Genomic DNA, 18,013 nt, shown 5'->3' on the forward strand with positions numbered 1-18,013 from the left:
GCAGCCGTAGCCGCCGCCGTTTGCGTCCCTGCAGTCAGCCGTGATAGGCTACGTAAAAGTTTACGTAGCCTATCATGGCTGAGTAAAGAAACAAACAAACAAACCACGAGTACGGAAATGGCGGTGCCCATGGGCGCGGCCATTTGCGTTCCTTATTTTGGCATGTGTAGTCTACATAAAAATTTATGTAGACTATGGCGAAAATAAGGGGAACTCAAATAGAGTAGATGCTACGCTATTTGCGTTCCCCTTATTTTCGCCGTAGTCTACGTAAATGTTTACGTAGACTACGCGTGCCAAAATAAGAAACCATGGGCGCCGCCATTTCTGTACACGGGGTTTTTTTTTTTACTTGGCCGTGATAGGCTACGTAAACATTTACGTAGCCTATCACGGTATTTTTTAAAAATCTAGCCGTGATAGGCTACGTAAATCTTCATGTAGCCTGTCACTTTTTTTTTTTACTGGAAATGGCGGCTATTTGCGTTGCCCTTATTTTCGCCGTAGTCTACGTAAATCTTTACGTAGACTAGACGTGCCAAAATAAGGAACGCAAATGGTGACGCTTTGCGTACGCGTTTTTTTTTTCCAAAGTCACCCATGATAGGCTATGTGACGATTTACGTAGCCTATCATGGATGACTTTGGAAATCTAGCCGTGATAGGCTACGTAAATCGTCACGTAGCCTATCACGGGGTCTTTTTTTTTTTTTTTTACTTTTTGTTTCGTGGCCGGGGAAATGGGGCGCTTCTCCCCGGCCTGAATTTCGGCTGGGCGAGGCGGGACGCCTCCCCCCCCTCGCCTGAACTTTGGGGGGAGAAGTGAAGCGCCTCCCCCCCACTGCGAAGCCAAGCTGCGAAAAGGTAAGTGACTTTCGTACATCCCTACCTAAATCATATTCCTTATGAATATACAGTGGAGGTGATGAATAGATTTAAGGGATTAGACCTGATAGACAGAGTGCCTGAGGAACTATGGATGGAGGTCCGTAACATTGTTCAGGAAGCAGCAACGAAATCCATCTCAAAGAAAAAGAAATGCAAGAAAGCAAAATGGCTGTCTGATGAGGCTTTACAAGTAGCTAAGGAAAGAAGGGAAGTGAAAAGCAAGGGAGAAAGGGGAAGATATATCCAGCTGAATGCAGAGTTCCAGAGAATGCAAGGAGAGACAAGAAGGCCTTCTTAAATGAACAGTGCAAAGAAATCAAGGAAAAATAATAGAATGGGAAAGACTAGAGATCTTTTCAAGAAAATCGGAGATCTCAAGGGAACGTTTTGTGGAAACACGGGCATGATAAAGGATAAAGAAGGCAGGGACCTCAGAGAAGCAGATGAGATTAAGAAGAGGTGGAAAGAATACACTGAAGAACTATACAGGAAAGATCTGAATGTCCCTGATAGCCATGAGAGTGCGGTCACTGAACTTGAGCCGGACAGCTTAGAGAGTGAAGTTAAGTGGTCCTTAGGAAGCATTACTAACAACAAAGCTAGCGGAGATGACAGTATTCCAGCTGAGCTATTTAAAATCCTAAAAGATGATGCTGTGAAAGTGCTGCAGTCAATATGCCAACAAATTTGGAACACTCAACAGGGGCCAGTTTCTTTTCAAGACTGGAAAAGGTCAGTTTACATTCCAATTCCAAAGAAGGGCAATGCCAAGCTGTTCAAACTACCGTACAATTGCACTCATTTCACATGCCAGCAAGGTTATGCTCAAAATCCTACAAGCTAAGCTTCAGCAGTATGTGAACCAAGAACTACTTGAAGTACAAGTTGGGTTTCGAAGAGGCAAAGGAACTACAGATCAAATCACCAACATTCTCTGGATCATGGAGAAAGCAAGAGAATTCCAGAACAACATCTATTTCTGCTTCATTGACTGTGCTAAAGCCTTTGATTGTGTGGATCACAACAAACTCTGGCAAATTCTTAAAGAGATAGGAGTACCAGACCACCTTACCTGTCTCCTGAGAAACCTGTACGAGGGTCAAGAAGCAACAGTAAGAACCGGACATGGAACAACCGAGTGGTTTAAAATTGGGAAAGGAATACAACAAGGCTGCATATTGTCACCCTGCTTATTTAACTTATATGCAGAGTACATCAGGAGAAACGCCGGGTTGGATGAATCACAGGTGGGAATTAAGATTGCCGGGAGAATTATCAACAACCTCAGATACGCAGACGATACCACCCTAATGGCAGAAAGCAAAGAGGATCTAAAGAGCCTCTTGTTGAGGGTGAAAGTGGAGGGTGCAACAGCTGGTTTGAAACTCAACGTTAAAAAAACTAACTTCCCGGCATAGCGAAGGGGAAGAAATGGAAGCAGTGACAGATTTTATTTTCTTGGGCTCCAAGATCACTGCAGATGCTGACTGTAGCCATGAAATTAAAAGACACTTGCCCCTTGGGAGGAAAGCTATGGCAAACCTAGACAGCATAGTAAGAAGCAGAGACATCACCTTGCCGACAAAGGTCCGTCTAATCAAAGCTATGGTTTTCCCAGTAGTAATGTATGGCTGTGAGAGCTGGACTATAAGGAAGACTGAGCACCGAAGAATTGATGCTTTCGAACTGTGGTGCTGGAGAAGACTCTTACGAGTCCCCTGGACTGCAAGGAGGTCCAATCAGTCAATCCTAAAGGAAATCAACCTGGACTGCTCATTGGAAGGATGGATACTGAAGCTGAAGCTGAAATATTTTGGCCACCTAATGCAAAGAGAAAAGTCTGGAAAAGACCCTGATGCTGGGAAAGATTGAAGGCAAAAGGAGAAGGGGACAGCAGAGGATGAGATGGCTAGATAGCATCACCGATGCAATGAATATGAACTTGAGCACACTCCGGGAGAGAGCGGAGGACAGGAAGGCCTGCCGTGCTATGGTCCATGGGTTCACAAAGAGTTGGACACAACTTAACAACTGAACAACAACAACAACAACAAAGAGCCAGTAGAGCCAACTTCCTTCCCTGCATACAAACTGGTGGGATTGCTTTTATCATTTTCTATCACTTCTTTCTCCCATAGTGCACATACACATACAGTCACCTGATACGATGTACCCCAAGCCACTTTGCTGAGAACAGGGGAAGAAAGGTGAATCTATATCACACTTCCAGCCTTGACATGCCAGGGAAGCATGTCAGATAGGGATGGATGAGAAATTCATTTCATTTGTTTTTGATCAGGATTTACCCAGTTTGCACCTTCTGGACTCAAATGTAATCTGTGGTCAAAGTCTATATTTCCAAGCACACTGTAATTCACAGCCCCCCCCATCTGTTGGACCACATCCATACATTTGAAAAATGGGCATGAAAAAAGGTGTACTTTTGAAACATGTACACACAAATACACTTTAATCAATTGGAGAAGAATGTGTACATTTCAAAGACACACATGAAAATATGCATGGATTTTGAAGCAAAACCAAACCATAACAAAAATCACAATCTGATATGGACACAAGACAGAATGGGTTCTGAAGTGGAATCTGGAGAACTTTGATGACCCTGAATTTTGCTTATATGCATATCCCTAATGCTAGGCAGCCACAGAGTGTTTCTGCTTGTCTTGTCATGTCCCCACTGATATTAGAGCTCCTAGAGATAGAAAATGCCAAAGAGCCACCCATGTCAGGAGACCTGGGATAACCTGGGCCTTCAAGGGAGATGAGTGCAGGTCCATCTCCCCAGGAGGAGGGGAATTCTGTCTCTGAGATGGAGGCTGGGTGACCATCTAGCCCCTGAGAGATCATTGCCTCAAGAGGCAGGCCAGAAGAAGTGCTTGATTACAAAGGGCTCCCCAAGAGGAGAGGACTCCTTGGGAGCAAGACCCTCCTCATGAATAGGGCCTGTAACAAACTGCAGGTGAGCTGTTGGTGTGGCTCAGGAAGCTCTGGCTATATAACCCTTCAGTTTCATCCTAGCCATTGCTGGAATAAGGTCTGATTTTCAGTTCCAGGGTTCAGACCTTGCCTTTGAAACCCTGTGCTACTGACCTCTGGATTCCTGCCTGACTCTACTTTTTAGACTATACTTCTGCTTGACTACTGTCCTGTGCTTTGACCTTGGCAGAGCCTCAGTCCTCTCTTCTGGAAAATACCTACTTGCATGGTGATACTTTGCTTTGACTGTTGCCTGTATCTTACTCCTAGGGATGGATGGACTCAGCTGCACCCAGCTTCATTGGGTGCCTGCCAAGCTTCTCTCTGCCTCTGCTCGTGGCACCATAACAGCTTCACCATAGTCTGACGAAGCTGTAAGGCCACCTGTCCTCCCTAGCAAGCCACTGTTGTGTGCAACAACAGCAGCTTGGGCACTTCCAGGAAGGCAATGTTGTGTACTTGGTGGCCATAAAGGCCCCTTTTACACAGCATTACAGGCATGAATACTCCATTCACGTCTGTCAGGTTGTGTAACTGAGGCCTTTACAGCCACCAATCATGTAACATAACATTACCTAGTCGGAAGCACCCGAGCCTCCATTGTTGCACACAATGGCTGCTCGCTGGGGAGGACAGGCACCTGCCGGGCACTCGCTGAGCTGCGGGGTCCTCATTGAGCAGGTCCGCAAGCACCTTGTAGTTTGGTGAGTAGGGTCCAGGAGGCTGGGTGAGGGGGAGTCTGTCAGACCCCCCCCCCCGTGGACTCTCGTTATATCCCTAACCACACCTGCCTTAGCCTGATCCTATACTTGGCTGGAGTCTTTGTGCTTGACCATTTGCTTAATTAAGTGAAGTCACGTACTTCATTGGATTCATCCCTATATTTGCCTAGCATAGAGTATGACCCAGCTAAAGCAGGACACCTCTTGCCAGAGCCAGCTCCAGGTTTGAGGGGTCTCTCAGCAAACTGCTCGCTCTTGGCCTCCTGCTATGCTGGCAGGCACTCAACCCAACCACAGGGTTACTTGATGGCAATTTACAAGCTGCCACTTAACATTTCTCACAGTACCATGGAGTGTCAAACACAGCATACTACAGGTCATTTGAGAAATTAAAATGGGAGCCTCCATTCTTTAAATGTCTTTCACTCCTCCAGAGCAATACTATATCAAGCACTCTGCGAAACTATGGAAAATGTAAAAGAGCACTCTGCCAACCGCCTGATGCAGTCATCAGCGCCTTTGGGCCCTGAATGGACACTGGGGCCCAACAGCGGCCTAGGGTGTTGTATGCTGACTCTGGACCTCATACATGCTAGGCAACTGGACTTCCGGGCTCAGCCGAGCACCTGCACCATCAGTATATCAAGCAAGTCATCAGTGCCATGATAGTGTTACCCTTGGCTGCAGAGTTGAACTCTGCAGAGTAGGGACAGTGAGAGATATAAAATTTCTGGGAATTGTGAGGCCATGGAAAAAAGAAAGTTTTTTCCCCAGGGTTTTTTTTTTTTGGGGGGGGGAGATTTTGGGGGGAAATTTGAAAAATAATACTTATTATACTTATACTTATTTTTTATACATATATATATTTATTTAATTTACTTATTTACTTAACAGTATAAGTATTATACAATACTTATTTTTTAGCACTCTTTATAGATCTAAAGTCACTTTGTTGCTTGAAGATAGCCTTCCCCAACCTGGTACCCTCCAGATATTTTGGACTTCAGCTCATCAGCCTCAGGCAGCATGACCAATGGTCAGGAATATTGGGCACTGCTGTCTAAAACATCCAGAGGGCACCAGGTTGGGGAAGGCTGCTTTAGGAACATAAAGCAGTCTTTCTGTTCCTAAAGTTATTTCATGTATAACTTAGTTTGCTCATAAAATTATATTTTAAAACTTGTAAAAGTAAACTCCATTAGTGAATTTGTAATTATTGTCTGAATAGATTAGAACTACATTAAATGACTGCTACAGCATCAGAAACACAGGACTGTATAGAACAAAACCCAAACTGTCAAGAATGCACGTTTACTGTCAAGAATGCACAGTGGTGACTCTACTCACATGATGGGAAACAGACATTTATGCTCAATCAATAAAATATATTTAAGATCAATAATTTTAATAAGGAATGAAAGAAATAACTATGCTGGGAATCTTACAGAGAGGATTAAAACAACATTTTTCCCTATAGCTTCATTATTTCCAGACGTTTTACATCTCTAGTCGTTCTATAAAAGTGTTTGTATTCCATACTTTTTAGAAATCATTTTGGGAGGAGCAAAGGCTGGGGAACAATATATAAATACTTTGTCTTAAATTCTAAAAGAAAATATTTCATAACCCAAAACTGTTAAATTTTTCCATTCTCCCCCCCCCCAGCCCCAAAAACGAAACAGTCCTGGGGGACAGGGAGGGTTTTTCCCCTAATTTTCCCAGGTTTTTTTTATGGGCATTCACATCTCTAGGGTCAGCATTATTGTAACAATATTTTGTTAGAAGGGGAAAATACGGGCACCTTTGGGAACTGGAAAAATTCCTAAGTGTAATGCTTCATGGGACTTGTAGTCCCAAAAGTTAATTCCACAGTTAGTGATGCAGGCAGTTAAGAGAAATCATCAGTAGGGACAATGCAAACAGATACACTCAATTCCTTGTGCCGTTAAAATGCAAGTAGTTACAGTATTGATATAGAGCGGAGTACTCAATTGCATAACATCCTGGGGTGGAGTATAACCAGTGCCGGATCTAGGTTTCGGAGGGCCCTTGGGCAAGACACCCTCAATGGGCCCCTGCCTCAGTGAGTCTGCCTTCTCACTGCCATTGTCACCAGCTGCTCTTGCTTCTCATCCTCTTTCTCATCGTTGCTACCACTTGCTTGCTAGACAGGCACAGAGCCAGTGAGCAAGCAGGCAGCGGCATCTGCTGCTCCCGTGCTGGGGTGTGGGCCCTCGGCAGGTGTTCAGCCATGCCTACCCGTCCCTGTGTACAGCAATTCTCATGAGGTAGTGTAACAGCACTATAAGGTGGCATCTGCCAAGACTTTTTATCAAGCTAACAAAAGACCATAATAAAATAGTTCCTTTTAATTCATGGTGGTAGTTTTGCAGCTAAAAAATAAATCAACTTACACAAGAGCTGTGCCAACTGTATTCTGAGTACACCTCCTGGCGAAGAAACATTTTAGCACTTAGTAATCATACTGGTAGCAAAGACGAAGGCTTTTATCAGTTTTGTCATCCTACCATATTACTTCTGCAAAAGTAAGAAATGTTCGTAGTGTTGATGCCAGATGATCTCATTGGAAGAGCAGTGATTTGTGGAAACAACCCCATTGTATATAATGGGATTACTCATGTGAGAAATTGTTTGTGTAGATTTATACTTATAAATGTATTTACATCCTCCAAATAAGAGTGTAGATGAAGAAAGCATATCTCAGTGTTGCTATACAATTCCTAATCTGACAATTTATCTTCATTTCTTTTTTAAAATGAAAGCTGATACCTTCTGTGTATACTTTTTTTCTTCATTTATTCAATTGGTAATCAACATACACAGACTGAAATAGTCCTTTTTTAATTGGAGGGGGCAGGGAAAAGTGATGGGAAGAGTACAGTAGGGATGTGCATCAGATTCAGATCAAGTCTGCAGTCCAAGTAGAATGGGGCCAATTCAGTATGGTTCTGTTGGGTCCTGAACTGAAGCAAGCTTCTCTCCAAAACCAACAAACCTGAAGCCTCTCCAGGCTTTCTTACTGACTCATTTTTGGATATGCTGCATGGCCACTGACTTCATGTCAGCAAATAGCATCTTTTGGGTTTGTTTCTCTAAAGCTGTGTGTGTGTGGGGGGGGGGAACTGAGTGACTGACAGGTCTACCTTCTAATTCTGTTTTATCATGGGCTCCTATTAAATTCAAACAGTGCTAGTGGAAGTCTGCCAGATCTTTCTGTTGTGCAAGCATAATGTGTAACCAGCTGCACAAGAGTTTCTGCAAGGGCTATGCGCAACTGCTTGCACAACCATGCTTGTGCAAATGTAACTTTAGTTGCATTTTCCTCTTTCATATCATTTGGAACCTAGTTTCCGCTACTGCAACATTATTTGCACTCGCAGAATGACACATCGGATACTGCCCTCGGTTTGAATCCTTGTGTATTCAACCATGTTAGTTCAATTTATAAAATTTGCAAATTTCTTCAGATTTGGAAAAGAAATGACTTATGCATAAAGTCATTTCCATGCTGATAATAGCTGTACCTATTGTACCTATTGAATCTGGCTGGTGCAAATGAGTAAGGATTTCATTTTAATTTGTTTTTGATAAGAATTTACCAAGATTTGCAGAATTCGTATTTGGGAGAGAAAGAACTTGAGATTTAAAAGCACTGAATGGGGGAGGAAGCAAAACTGTCAGACTGCACTTCACCGTACTCTGAAAAAGCCTTAAACTTGTTTTTCAAGCATCATAACTCCCTAGCCCCTGCATCTATCCTCTTGAAACTTTGCAGAAACTTTGAGGACACCTCTATGACATGTACCATTTTCATATAAATTGACCAAAAAGCCATAGGGAGGGGGGAAATGAATCACTTTCCTCCCCAAAATTGGAGAACTCCCCTTTGACATGAACCACTGCACATATCTCTCCTGGCTGTCTGTAATTTTCAGAACAATGGTCTGCAAAGAACACAGGAGAATAAGCACATCCTCTTTTCGAGTCCTTTAAAATGTCAAGGCTGTCCTCGTTTCCCCTTAACTCTCCTCCAGGCTAAACATAGCTTTTTCAAACATTTTTCACAGGGCTTGTTTCCAGATCTCACACCATCCTGGTCACCATCCTCTGGACACATTCTATATCATACATGATATTAATTTAAAGTAATGTTAAGAATGAGGAACGGTTGTCCTGAATATGTTCTGAAGATGAAATGCAGGTGGGGTATGTATGTCACCCTGAGCAAGATACAAATGTGAGGAGCAGCTATACATTTCATAATCACAATCTCATCTCACATGGGTTAGCATTTGAGGGAAGGGATCATGGCTCAGTAGTGGAACCATCCATGAAGAAGGTCCCAGCACCTCTAACTGAAATGTTCTTGGGTAACAAATACCTTTGCTCAGGAGTTGCTGCCTGTTGGAGAAGACAATACTAGGCCAATGGTCAGTAAGGCAACTCCATATGTTCATAGCCTTGCTATCCTGAATAGTTTTTCTCTCTATCACTGTCTGTATATACCCTGAAAAACAACAACTGTACAAATGGATGCACACTAGAGCAGATGTAATAGTCTATTCAGTTCCCATAAAACCTATCATGCAAAGACTCAGTCACATCCACTTTCATAGCCCACTGAAGTGGGCTATTTCCATTGCCCAGCCAACAGCTTAATATCAAGGTTTCTGCATCTTCCTGATAGACCTCAGCCACCATTATATTTTTTTCTCTAGTCTTTGTCAAAGACCATGTATTACCACACCATACAACAGAATACAAATTACCATTTTCTTGTCCAAGTTTGAAACCACCATTACTTTCCTTCTGTTGTCATGATTTCCTCTGCACTCTCAAAAATGCCAAGCAGTCACCAATATATAAACATCACAATAAGACAACAGCTCATCTCATAATAGGATGTGATTGCTATATGGGAAAGCAATCCTCTACACATACAAAAATACAAAATCCCAGGCCAATCTATGCTGGGAGAAATATGGCAATCAAGAGTCTAAGTGCACATGAAAACTCATTCACTTTCAGCCTGATCCTAAGCATACTTACTCAGAAGCAAATCCCACTAAGTTCAATGGGATGTACTCCCGACTAAGTATGCATAGGATTGAAGCCTGAGTTTCCTTATAACGAAAGCTGATGAAAGATTATTAAAGCTAAGAACTTCTTATTGAATTGGTAACAATGACTAAAATATCAACCACAAGGTTCTCACCTGCTGATGTTGGCTCTTCTTCATCTAGTGCTATGAATAGAAAAAAAGAAAAATTTAGTTAAAATGCACTGAAGAAACTCAAAGCATTCAAATGAATAGCACTCTATTTTAAAAACTGCTGGCACTTTGAATCTGTAATTATCAAAACAAAGGCACAATGTGTATGTTCTATATAAATGTCTGAATATATTGAAAAATAACCATTTCCAATTTCTCTTTTAAAGATAATTTAGGCTGCAGTCTGAAACACACTCATTAGAAAGAAAGTCCCATTTAACTTAGAGGGACTTATTTCTGAGTAAACATGTTTAGGATTATGCTGTTAATTCAAAATATAATCAGATCGCTCCTTGATAGTGCTGGCTCTTGGTTTCTGAGGGCCCTTGGGCAAGACACCCTCGATGGGCCTCCTCCGTCAGTGAGTCTCCCTTCCCACCACCATTGATACCAGTTGCTATTGCTCCTCGTGGCATCCGCTGCTCCTTCTTTTCACCACCACCACCACCACCACCACCACCACCGTCTCGGGCAGGTGAACAAGCAGCTTGCAGTGGTGAAGACGAGGGGCAGCTCCAGGGGGTTCATGTCAGTGGGACCTGCTAAGGTGTGAGCCATCAGCAGGTGCTCAACCATATCTGCCCTTGTTGCCAGCACTGCTCCTTGAGTATTTTAAGGAAATTGCATGATTAATAAATATGGAGAACAATTAACAAATATGGAGCACCACAGCAAGTCCAGTGAAAATGTTGTTTTCTTATGAACTTCAGAAAGATGATGGGTAGCATTTCATGCTTTTGATTACCAATATCTCCAACTATTATCCGGTTATTTTTAATACTTTTGCTTCATATACAAAGAAAAACCTCATGTCTCAAGGCACATATGAAAGAAAACCATGGTGACTGTGCCATATTTTTTACAAGACTTGGAAGAGAATTATGGCATGAATATCAGACACTCTGAAATAATATTTTTAATATAGGCTTAGCAAATTATTCTGCCTATTATAAGGTGGAATATCATTTATCCATGATCTTTGCATTCTCAGTTTGCCTAGCTGAAATATTTATGAAATTATATTTTCAGTTTCTGTATACTTGAGTAATGCTCTGTGTTTTGATACAATGATTCAGAGAAGGATCTTATGAGTCAGTTTCTCAGCTGACACCACATGGCAATGATATTGCATAGGGGTGTATCTGTAGTATGATTTCCAGAATTTCTTAAAGGTTATAGGTAGATTCCAAACAAGCATTCCACTAGTGCATCCAGTTCATTAAAAGTCTGGACAGCACTTCTTTGAAGATTTCATAATGAAGTCTGCACCTGTACTACTGTATACCCGAATTTTTGTGCTTTCACCTCATGGGTTTTCAAACATAACATTTCTAAGGCCAGAAAACTTTTCCATAAAATATGAATTGTATTTGCTGCATGTATATAACTCTTGGGTAGCTCAAGTCAGGGTTCTATATTTTACTGCATATGACAATTACACTGGTCACTGGGGTTTGTTCTAATTGCATGTCAGGGAAACATTCTTTCCTAGAGATGTCAGAAACAAACCATCCAGGCTGATGAAATTTTGTCTGGACTGCTTTCAGGCTTCCCTTCTTTTTTGATTAAACTGTTCTGAAAGATTTAAAGAAAAAACAGAGAATAAATGGATTTCTTCTTCAGACAGCAGAGGAACACCAGGCATTTTATGCCAAACTGCCCCCAAACTGAAATGCTTGATTCCAGTGTATAGATATCATAAGGGGAATGAACAAGGGTTAAGCGAGAAATATTCAAAATAAAGATTCTCAGGTCTGAATCAATGAATGTTGGGAAAGGGGTGAGCCAAAGTTGTTGCAAAACAGCTAGTAAATAAAAAATATTGGTACACCCATGCAAAAGATCTTGATTCCCAAGTTTGAAAATAGATTATTTTTATATTCCTCACTCTACACTGAGGACATGAAGCCTACCTTATGATCGCAACCAGCAGTAAACAGTATGAGCTAAACCAGACAATATCAGAAATGAGTAATTGTGTTTCATGTGTCTATTACATACGTAATCAGCTGCGCGTATGGAGCATGTGAAAGGGGAAATGAGGATCAAGCCCATCATGCATCCCTCTTTCCCATGGCGGAGTCCTGATGAAAATCCCCCACCCCCAAAGAAGAATCCTTACCAAATGGCAGCTTCCCTACCAGAGTGAATAACACCTTGGGGAAGCAATTTTCATTGGGACCACACTGCAGCAGTGGTGGTGACAGAGAGAAAGAAGGTTCAAATACCCTCTTCCTGTGCCATGGCAGTCCCAATACTGATTGGCACCTTCCATGCCTGCTATTATTTAAAAGCAAAACAAAAAATAAGTCTCGTTACATGTAATCACATTTTTCTCTTCACGCCTAGTTAGCCTAAGTCATCGCACATGTGATGAAATGGAAGAGTGCAGGAGTGCTCCCTTGGCACACTTGAGCCTTCCCCAGGTGCATGAGGGAGGCTTTGCAGTTGGAAGAGGAACCCAGAATGTACCTATGCTTTTTTGTATATATTAAGTATTTAAGTACAGAACAGTGTTTCCCAAATTTGTCATAGTGGAAGCCATACTCTCTCCCCTCCCCGCTGAATTAGCACTGAATTAGAACTGAAAGCACACGTCACTATGACATCTGGGCAGAGTTACTTTTAGAATGGGTAAGAATGACCTGTTCTAAGAGAAACACATCGTCCTGTGTTCCTGTATGTGTTCTGGGTGTGCTCCTAACTGGAAAGTGATGAGAAGTCACTCACACCACAGGAAACCTCTGCTGCAGACAGTAATTCTGCAGCATCTCTGGATTGGGTGTGACTGGAGCTTTCAATCATACATGCTGCCAAGACACAGAACAACGAACTGCCCCAGAAGAGGCTCATTGGAAAGAGCAGTAAATAATTCAGGGATAAAGCAGGCAGCCTAGAATCATAGAATCATAGAATGGTAGGGTTGGAAGGGGCCTACAAGGCCATCAAGTCCAACCCCCTGCTCAATGCAGGAATCCAAGTCAGACCATCCCTGACAGATGGCTGTCCAGTCTTGTCTTGAACGCCTCCAGTGTGGGAGAGCCCACCACCTCCCTAGGTAATTGGTTCCATTGTTGTATTGCTTTAACAGTCAGGATGTTTTTCCTGATGTTCAGCCGGAATCTGGCTTCCTGTAACTTGAGCCCATTATTCCGTGTCCTGCAGTCTGGGACGATCAAGAAGAGATCCTGACCTTCCCCCCTGTGGCAACATTTCAAGTACTTGAAGAGCGCTATCATATCTCCCCTCAGACTTCTCTTCTCAAGGCTAAACATGCCCAGTTCTTTCAGTCCCTCTTCAGAGGGCTTTGTTTCCAGTCCCCTGATCATCTTTGTTGCCCTCCTCTGAACCCTCTCCAGTTTGTCTGCATCCTTCTTAAAGTGTGGTGCCCCGAACTGGACACAGTACTCCAGATGAGGCCTAACCAGTGCTGAGTAGAGGGGAACTAGTACTTCCCAGGATTTGGAAGCTATGCTTCTATTAATGCAGACAAAGATAGCATTTGCCTTTTTGGCAGCCACATCACATTGTTGGCTCATATTCAGCTTGTGATCGACAACAATTCCAAGATCCTTCTCGCTTGTAGTGTTGTTGAGCCACGTATCCCCCATCTTGTAACTGTGCCTTTGGTTTCTTTTTCCTAGGTGCAGAACTTGGCATTTATCCCTATTAAATGTCATTCTGTTGTTTTTTGCCCAGCGCACCAGTCTATCCAGATCACTTTGAATCCAGATCACTTTGAAGCCTCTTCTGTGATTGGTTACGCTGCGCTCATAGAGGCTGTTAGTTTATGTTTTATGGTGCAGTAGCAGTTTTTTCATGGCACACTACTGTGTCCTGTGTCAGAGGATGGGAATCATTCCCTCTATTTCTGAAATCTAGGCTGTGAATACTGTTGCTTAAACAACATAGCACCATTCATGTACAAGAGGGAGGTATCAGCAGGCTTAGGGGAACCTCAAGGTTTGGAAACAGTGCGAAAATCTTTAGGAGAAAATCTCTAACTGGGGGTGGGGTGGGGGGACTCACTAAAAGCAGCCCAATGGGGATTATGTATACACAGTGGCCATTGAATGCTGAATGGTTGGCCGGGGAGGCGGGGGGTAGGAAAAAAAGGCAGGGAAAGGAGTGGCTGGGATCTTGAAGAGCAGCATTCCACACTGCAGTATTTTGTCACAGGTCTCACTTCTATAAGGCAATTTCAAGCATTCCCTTACAGTGTAGGATCATGGAAACAAAGGTAACCCAGTGTGGGACTATGGAGATTATGCAGGCTACAGATACTATTGGAAGAACTATCATATTGGAATTGGCAAAGATTGAATTATACAAGTGCCCCTACTCAGAATCAGGGATGGATAGATAGTTAACTTTGGTTTCTCAGTTTCCCCATCTTAGATTTGCTTCATCCTGAACTTAGTGAATTTTTCAAGTCTTAAATTCGTTTTTTATTTGTGTGTGCATTTCTCCTAATACATGCATTTTTGTATGCAATTATGCCTAATATAAACATTTTGGAAAGCAATTTTCCAAAATAATAATACATTTTTAATATTCACCAATATATCCATATTTTGTGCAGCTTTCCCTAATATACACATTTTGTATATTACATTGTATATTCCATTTTTACATTGGTTCAAAGGTGCAAAATGCCACTCCTTTTCTCTACTTTGAACCTTACTATTTGGTCAAAGTATCTGAAGTCTTTTGAGAAACTAGAAATGGGAAATATAGGCATACGTAACCCCTGCTGAGCTGGGCAAAAAACCTGGCAATAGGCAGAATACAGCAGGAAGCTCTCATGTGCAAACTCCATTGAAATGAACGGGAGAAATGCAAGACCACTAACTATGCTTTTTTGCTCAGTTCCCATTCATTTCAGTTTTGGAGACGGTATTGGTAGATTGTCCCCAATATTATTAGATATGGAGCCAGTACTTCCATTTGCAATCTAAATGGCAGTCCTGGAAAGAACAGGACAAAAATAGGCACATTTACAGTAGCTTTCATGGAACGGTGAACTCTTAATTTGAGCTGTCATCCTCGCATTTCTAAATCACTGGCTTAAGTGAACTGCAAAATATTAAAAATTAAACAGAATATGGACAATATCAAAACCCAGCAACTTAATGCACATTGAGTTGTGTGTATGTGTGTGTGTGTGTGTGTGTGTGGGGGGGGGTGTTTTAATCAATGGAAATCAACACTAGCCATTCTCCTGCTACACATGACAGGTTTCCATTATTACAGGTAGCTTGATAAGTGGAGCTCAGGTGGGGAAAAAGCTAATTTAATAAACTTTGATTTCAGACCTTACTTTAAAAAATGACAACCAGCAATTCCTTGAATTGAATTCATTAAAATGCACACAATTATCAGTGATGTAGAACAGGATACAAAAAGCTACTTTAGTTATGCCCAGCGCATTTTTTTACCATTTAACTTCAAATAACGAACTCTCCACCACCGTGAAATCATATCACAAACTGCTTTTACAATTCTTGTCCTTTTCAAATGCATGGTGCAGCATGGAAACATGGCCAGAGAAGGGTGGCCAGGTATACAAAACACTCAAGAACAAAGCTCCATTGCATGCATTAGTTGAGTGGTTTGTTTAATCACAACCTATGACTGTGCAGCTCAATACTATGCATGTATACTCAGAAGTAAGTTCCACCAAATTTAATTAGCCTTGCTCCCTGGTTATATAAAACACTGCAATCCTATACACTTACAATAAGCTCCATTGAACTCAGTGGGACATAATTCTGAGGAAGCATGCTCTATTAAGTTAAGGATGAGGGAGGAATTTATTTAGTTCATATTTTAAAATGAACTTTCCTAATTTTCACTTTTGAACAAACACATAAACTGAAACTCAGGCATCCTTTGAAATTCACACTTCTCTGAATTTTGCAATGGAGTTCTTGAATCAAAAAATGCATACAAAAATATGTATAATAGTGGGCAGTACACACAAAAATGCATATATTCATGAAAACAATGTTAAAATGCATTATATTAAGAACATGGCTTGCAAAGAAATGTGTATATTAGGCAAACTTGCACACACAAATGCATCTATTAGGAGAAATGTACACAAATTTTCATACGAACTTTTTTGTTTAAGTTCTCAATGTTTGGGACAAACCAAATGTAAGATTGGAAAAATTCACAAAGTTTGAGATGAACCAAATTTAAGAATTATACATACATACATACATACATACAAATCATAGAATAGTAGGGTTGGAAGGGGCCTATAAGACCATTGAGTCCAACCCCCTGCTCAATGCAGGAATCCAAGTCAGAGCATCCCCGACACATGGCTGTCCAGCCTCATCTTGAATGCCTCCAGTGTGGGAGAGCCCACCACGTCCCTAGGTAGTTGGTTCCATTGTCGTATTGCTCTAAGAGTCAGGAAGTTTCTCCTGATGTTCAGCCGGAATCTGGCTCCCTGTAACTTGAGCCCATTATTCCATGTCCTGCATTCAGGGATGATCAAGAAGAGATCCTGGCCTTCCCCTCTGTGGCAACCTTTCAAGTACATGAAAAGCACTATCATATCTCCCCTCAGTCTTCTCTTCTCAAGGCTAAATATGCCCAGTTCTTTCAGTTTCTCTTCATAGGGCTTTGTTTCCAGTCCCTGATTATCTTTGCTGCCCTCCTCTGAACCCTCTCCAGTTTGTCTGCATCCTTCTTAAAGTGCAGTGCCCAGAACTGGACACAGTACTCCAGATGAGGCCTAACCAGTGCTGAGTAGAGGGGAACTAGTACTTCTCAGGATTTGGAAGTTATGCTTCTATTAATGTAGCCGAAGATAGCATTTGCCTTTTTGGCAGCCACATCACATTGTTGGCTCATATTCAGCTTGTGATCTACAACAATTCCAAGATCCTTCTTGCTTGTTGAGCCAAATATCCCCCATCTTGTAACTGTGCATTTGGTTTCTTTTTCCTAGGTGCAGAACTTGGCATTTATCCCTATTAAATGTCATTCTGTTGTTTTCTGTGCTCCAATCTATCAAAATCACTTTGAATTTTGTTTCTGTCTTCCAAAGTATTAGCTATCCTAGCCAATTTTGTGCCATCTGCAAATTTGATTGGCATTCCCTGCACCTCTTCCCAGCACTAATATATATTTCTATACTGTTCACATTAAAAAATACATACAATACAATAAACAAATACAGTACAATATGGAATGGAAAAATGAGATACAGAGAATCCAAAATTGACAAGTTCATCCATCCCTACAGTTGAAGTCAAAATTTCAAACACTATGGCTTGCATCTAATGATGTCTTTCTGTTCATGGAAGGCTCTTTGATCCAGTAGAAGCTTCTATGAATGGATGGGGGAGAGGCAATTTCTGCAAATTCCCCTTTTCTCTTACAGCTTCCCAATGCCATTGTGAATGAGGTTGGGAGGCTCTTTCAATATTTCCAGGGTCTATAATTTGGCTGAACTTTTTGGTTACTTCTGACTGAGCATGCAAAACCTGTAAAGGCAATTAAGACTCAATCCTATGCACACTTTCCTGGGAGTAAGCCCCATTGAACTTTACAGGACTTGCTTCTGAGTAGTCATGAATAGGCTTGCATTGTGGCAGAGTCTCTAATATAGCTTTTCCCAACTTGGTGACCTTCAAATGTTTTGGAGTACAACTACCAGAGTTCCTACCATTAGCTATGCTGGCTGGGGCCACTGGGAGTTGAATTCTAAACATCTGGAGGGCATCAGATTGGGGAAGACTTCTCTCATATATACATATACTAAGTAGTAGTAGACTATGTTAATCAGGGGTGGGGAACATGTGGTCCTCCAAATGTTGTTGGATTACAACCCCCATCACCCCTAGCCATTGGCCAAGCTGGCTGAGGCTGGTGGGAGGTCCAGTAAAACATTACAGCAATACCATTGAAATGACTTTCATTGAACTCATTTCCCCTTTAGGTTAAATATTTTCATAGTAGATGCTAAGAAATTCCTTTTTGCTTATTGCTATTTCTGCAATGAAGGAGTGTTTTTAGTGTGGGAGACAAAGTGGAAATAAGTGATATTTAAATCAACTGTACACTCTGGCTAAGCAAAAACCTGATGAAGCTGCAG

General features: G+C 41.8%; 1 protein-coding gene across 2 annotated transcripts in view; it reads right to left on the reverse strand.

The window, feature by feature from the left end:
* The window catches only part of EDIL3 (EGF like and discoidin domains 3), a 424,305-nt gene that overhangs the window by 249,949 nt on the left and 156,343 nt on the right, over nt 1-18,013 (reverse strand). The window contains exon 3 of one of the 2 annotated variants that reach the window (XM_084832084.1): nt 9,844-9,873. The exons of the other annotated variant lie outside the window; for it this stretch is intronic. Coding sequence (XP_084688210.1) covers nt 9,844-9,873 — 30 coding nt within the window. The remainder of the gene's footprint in view (nt 1-9,843; nt 9,874-18,013) is intronic. 2 annotated transcript variants of the gene reach the window in all.

Source organism: Heloderma suspectum, chromosome 2 (assembly GCF_057233095.1).
Source record: "Heloderma suspectum isolate Gila_16-S chromosome 2, 16-S_ref, whole genome shotgun sequence".
Lineage (NCBI taxonomy): Eukaryota > Metazoa > Chordata > Lepidosauria > Squamata > Helodermatidae > Heloderma > Heloderma suspectum.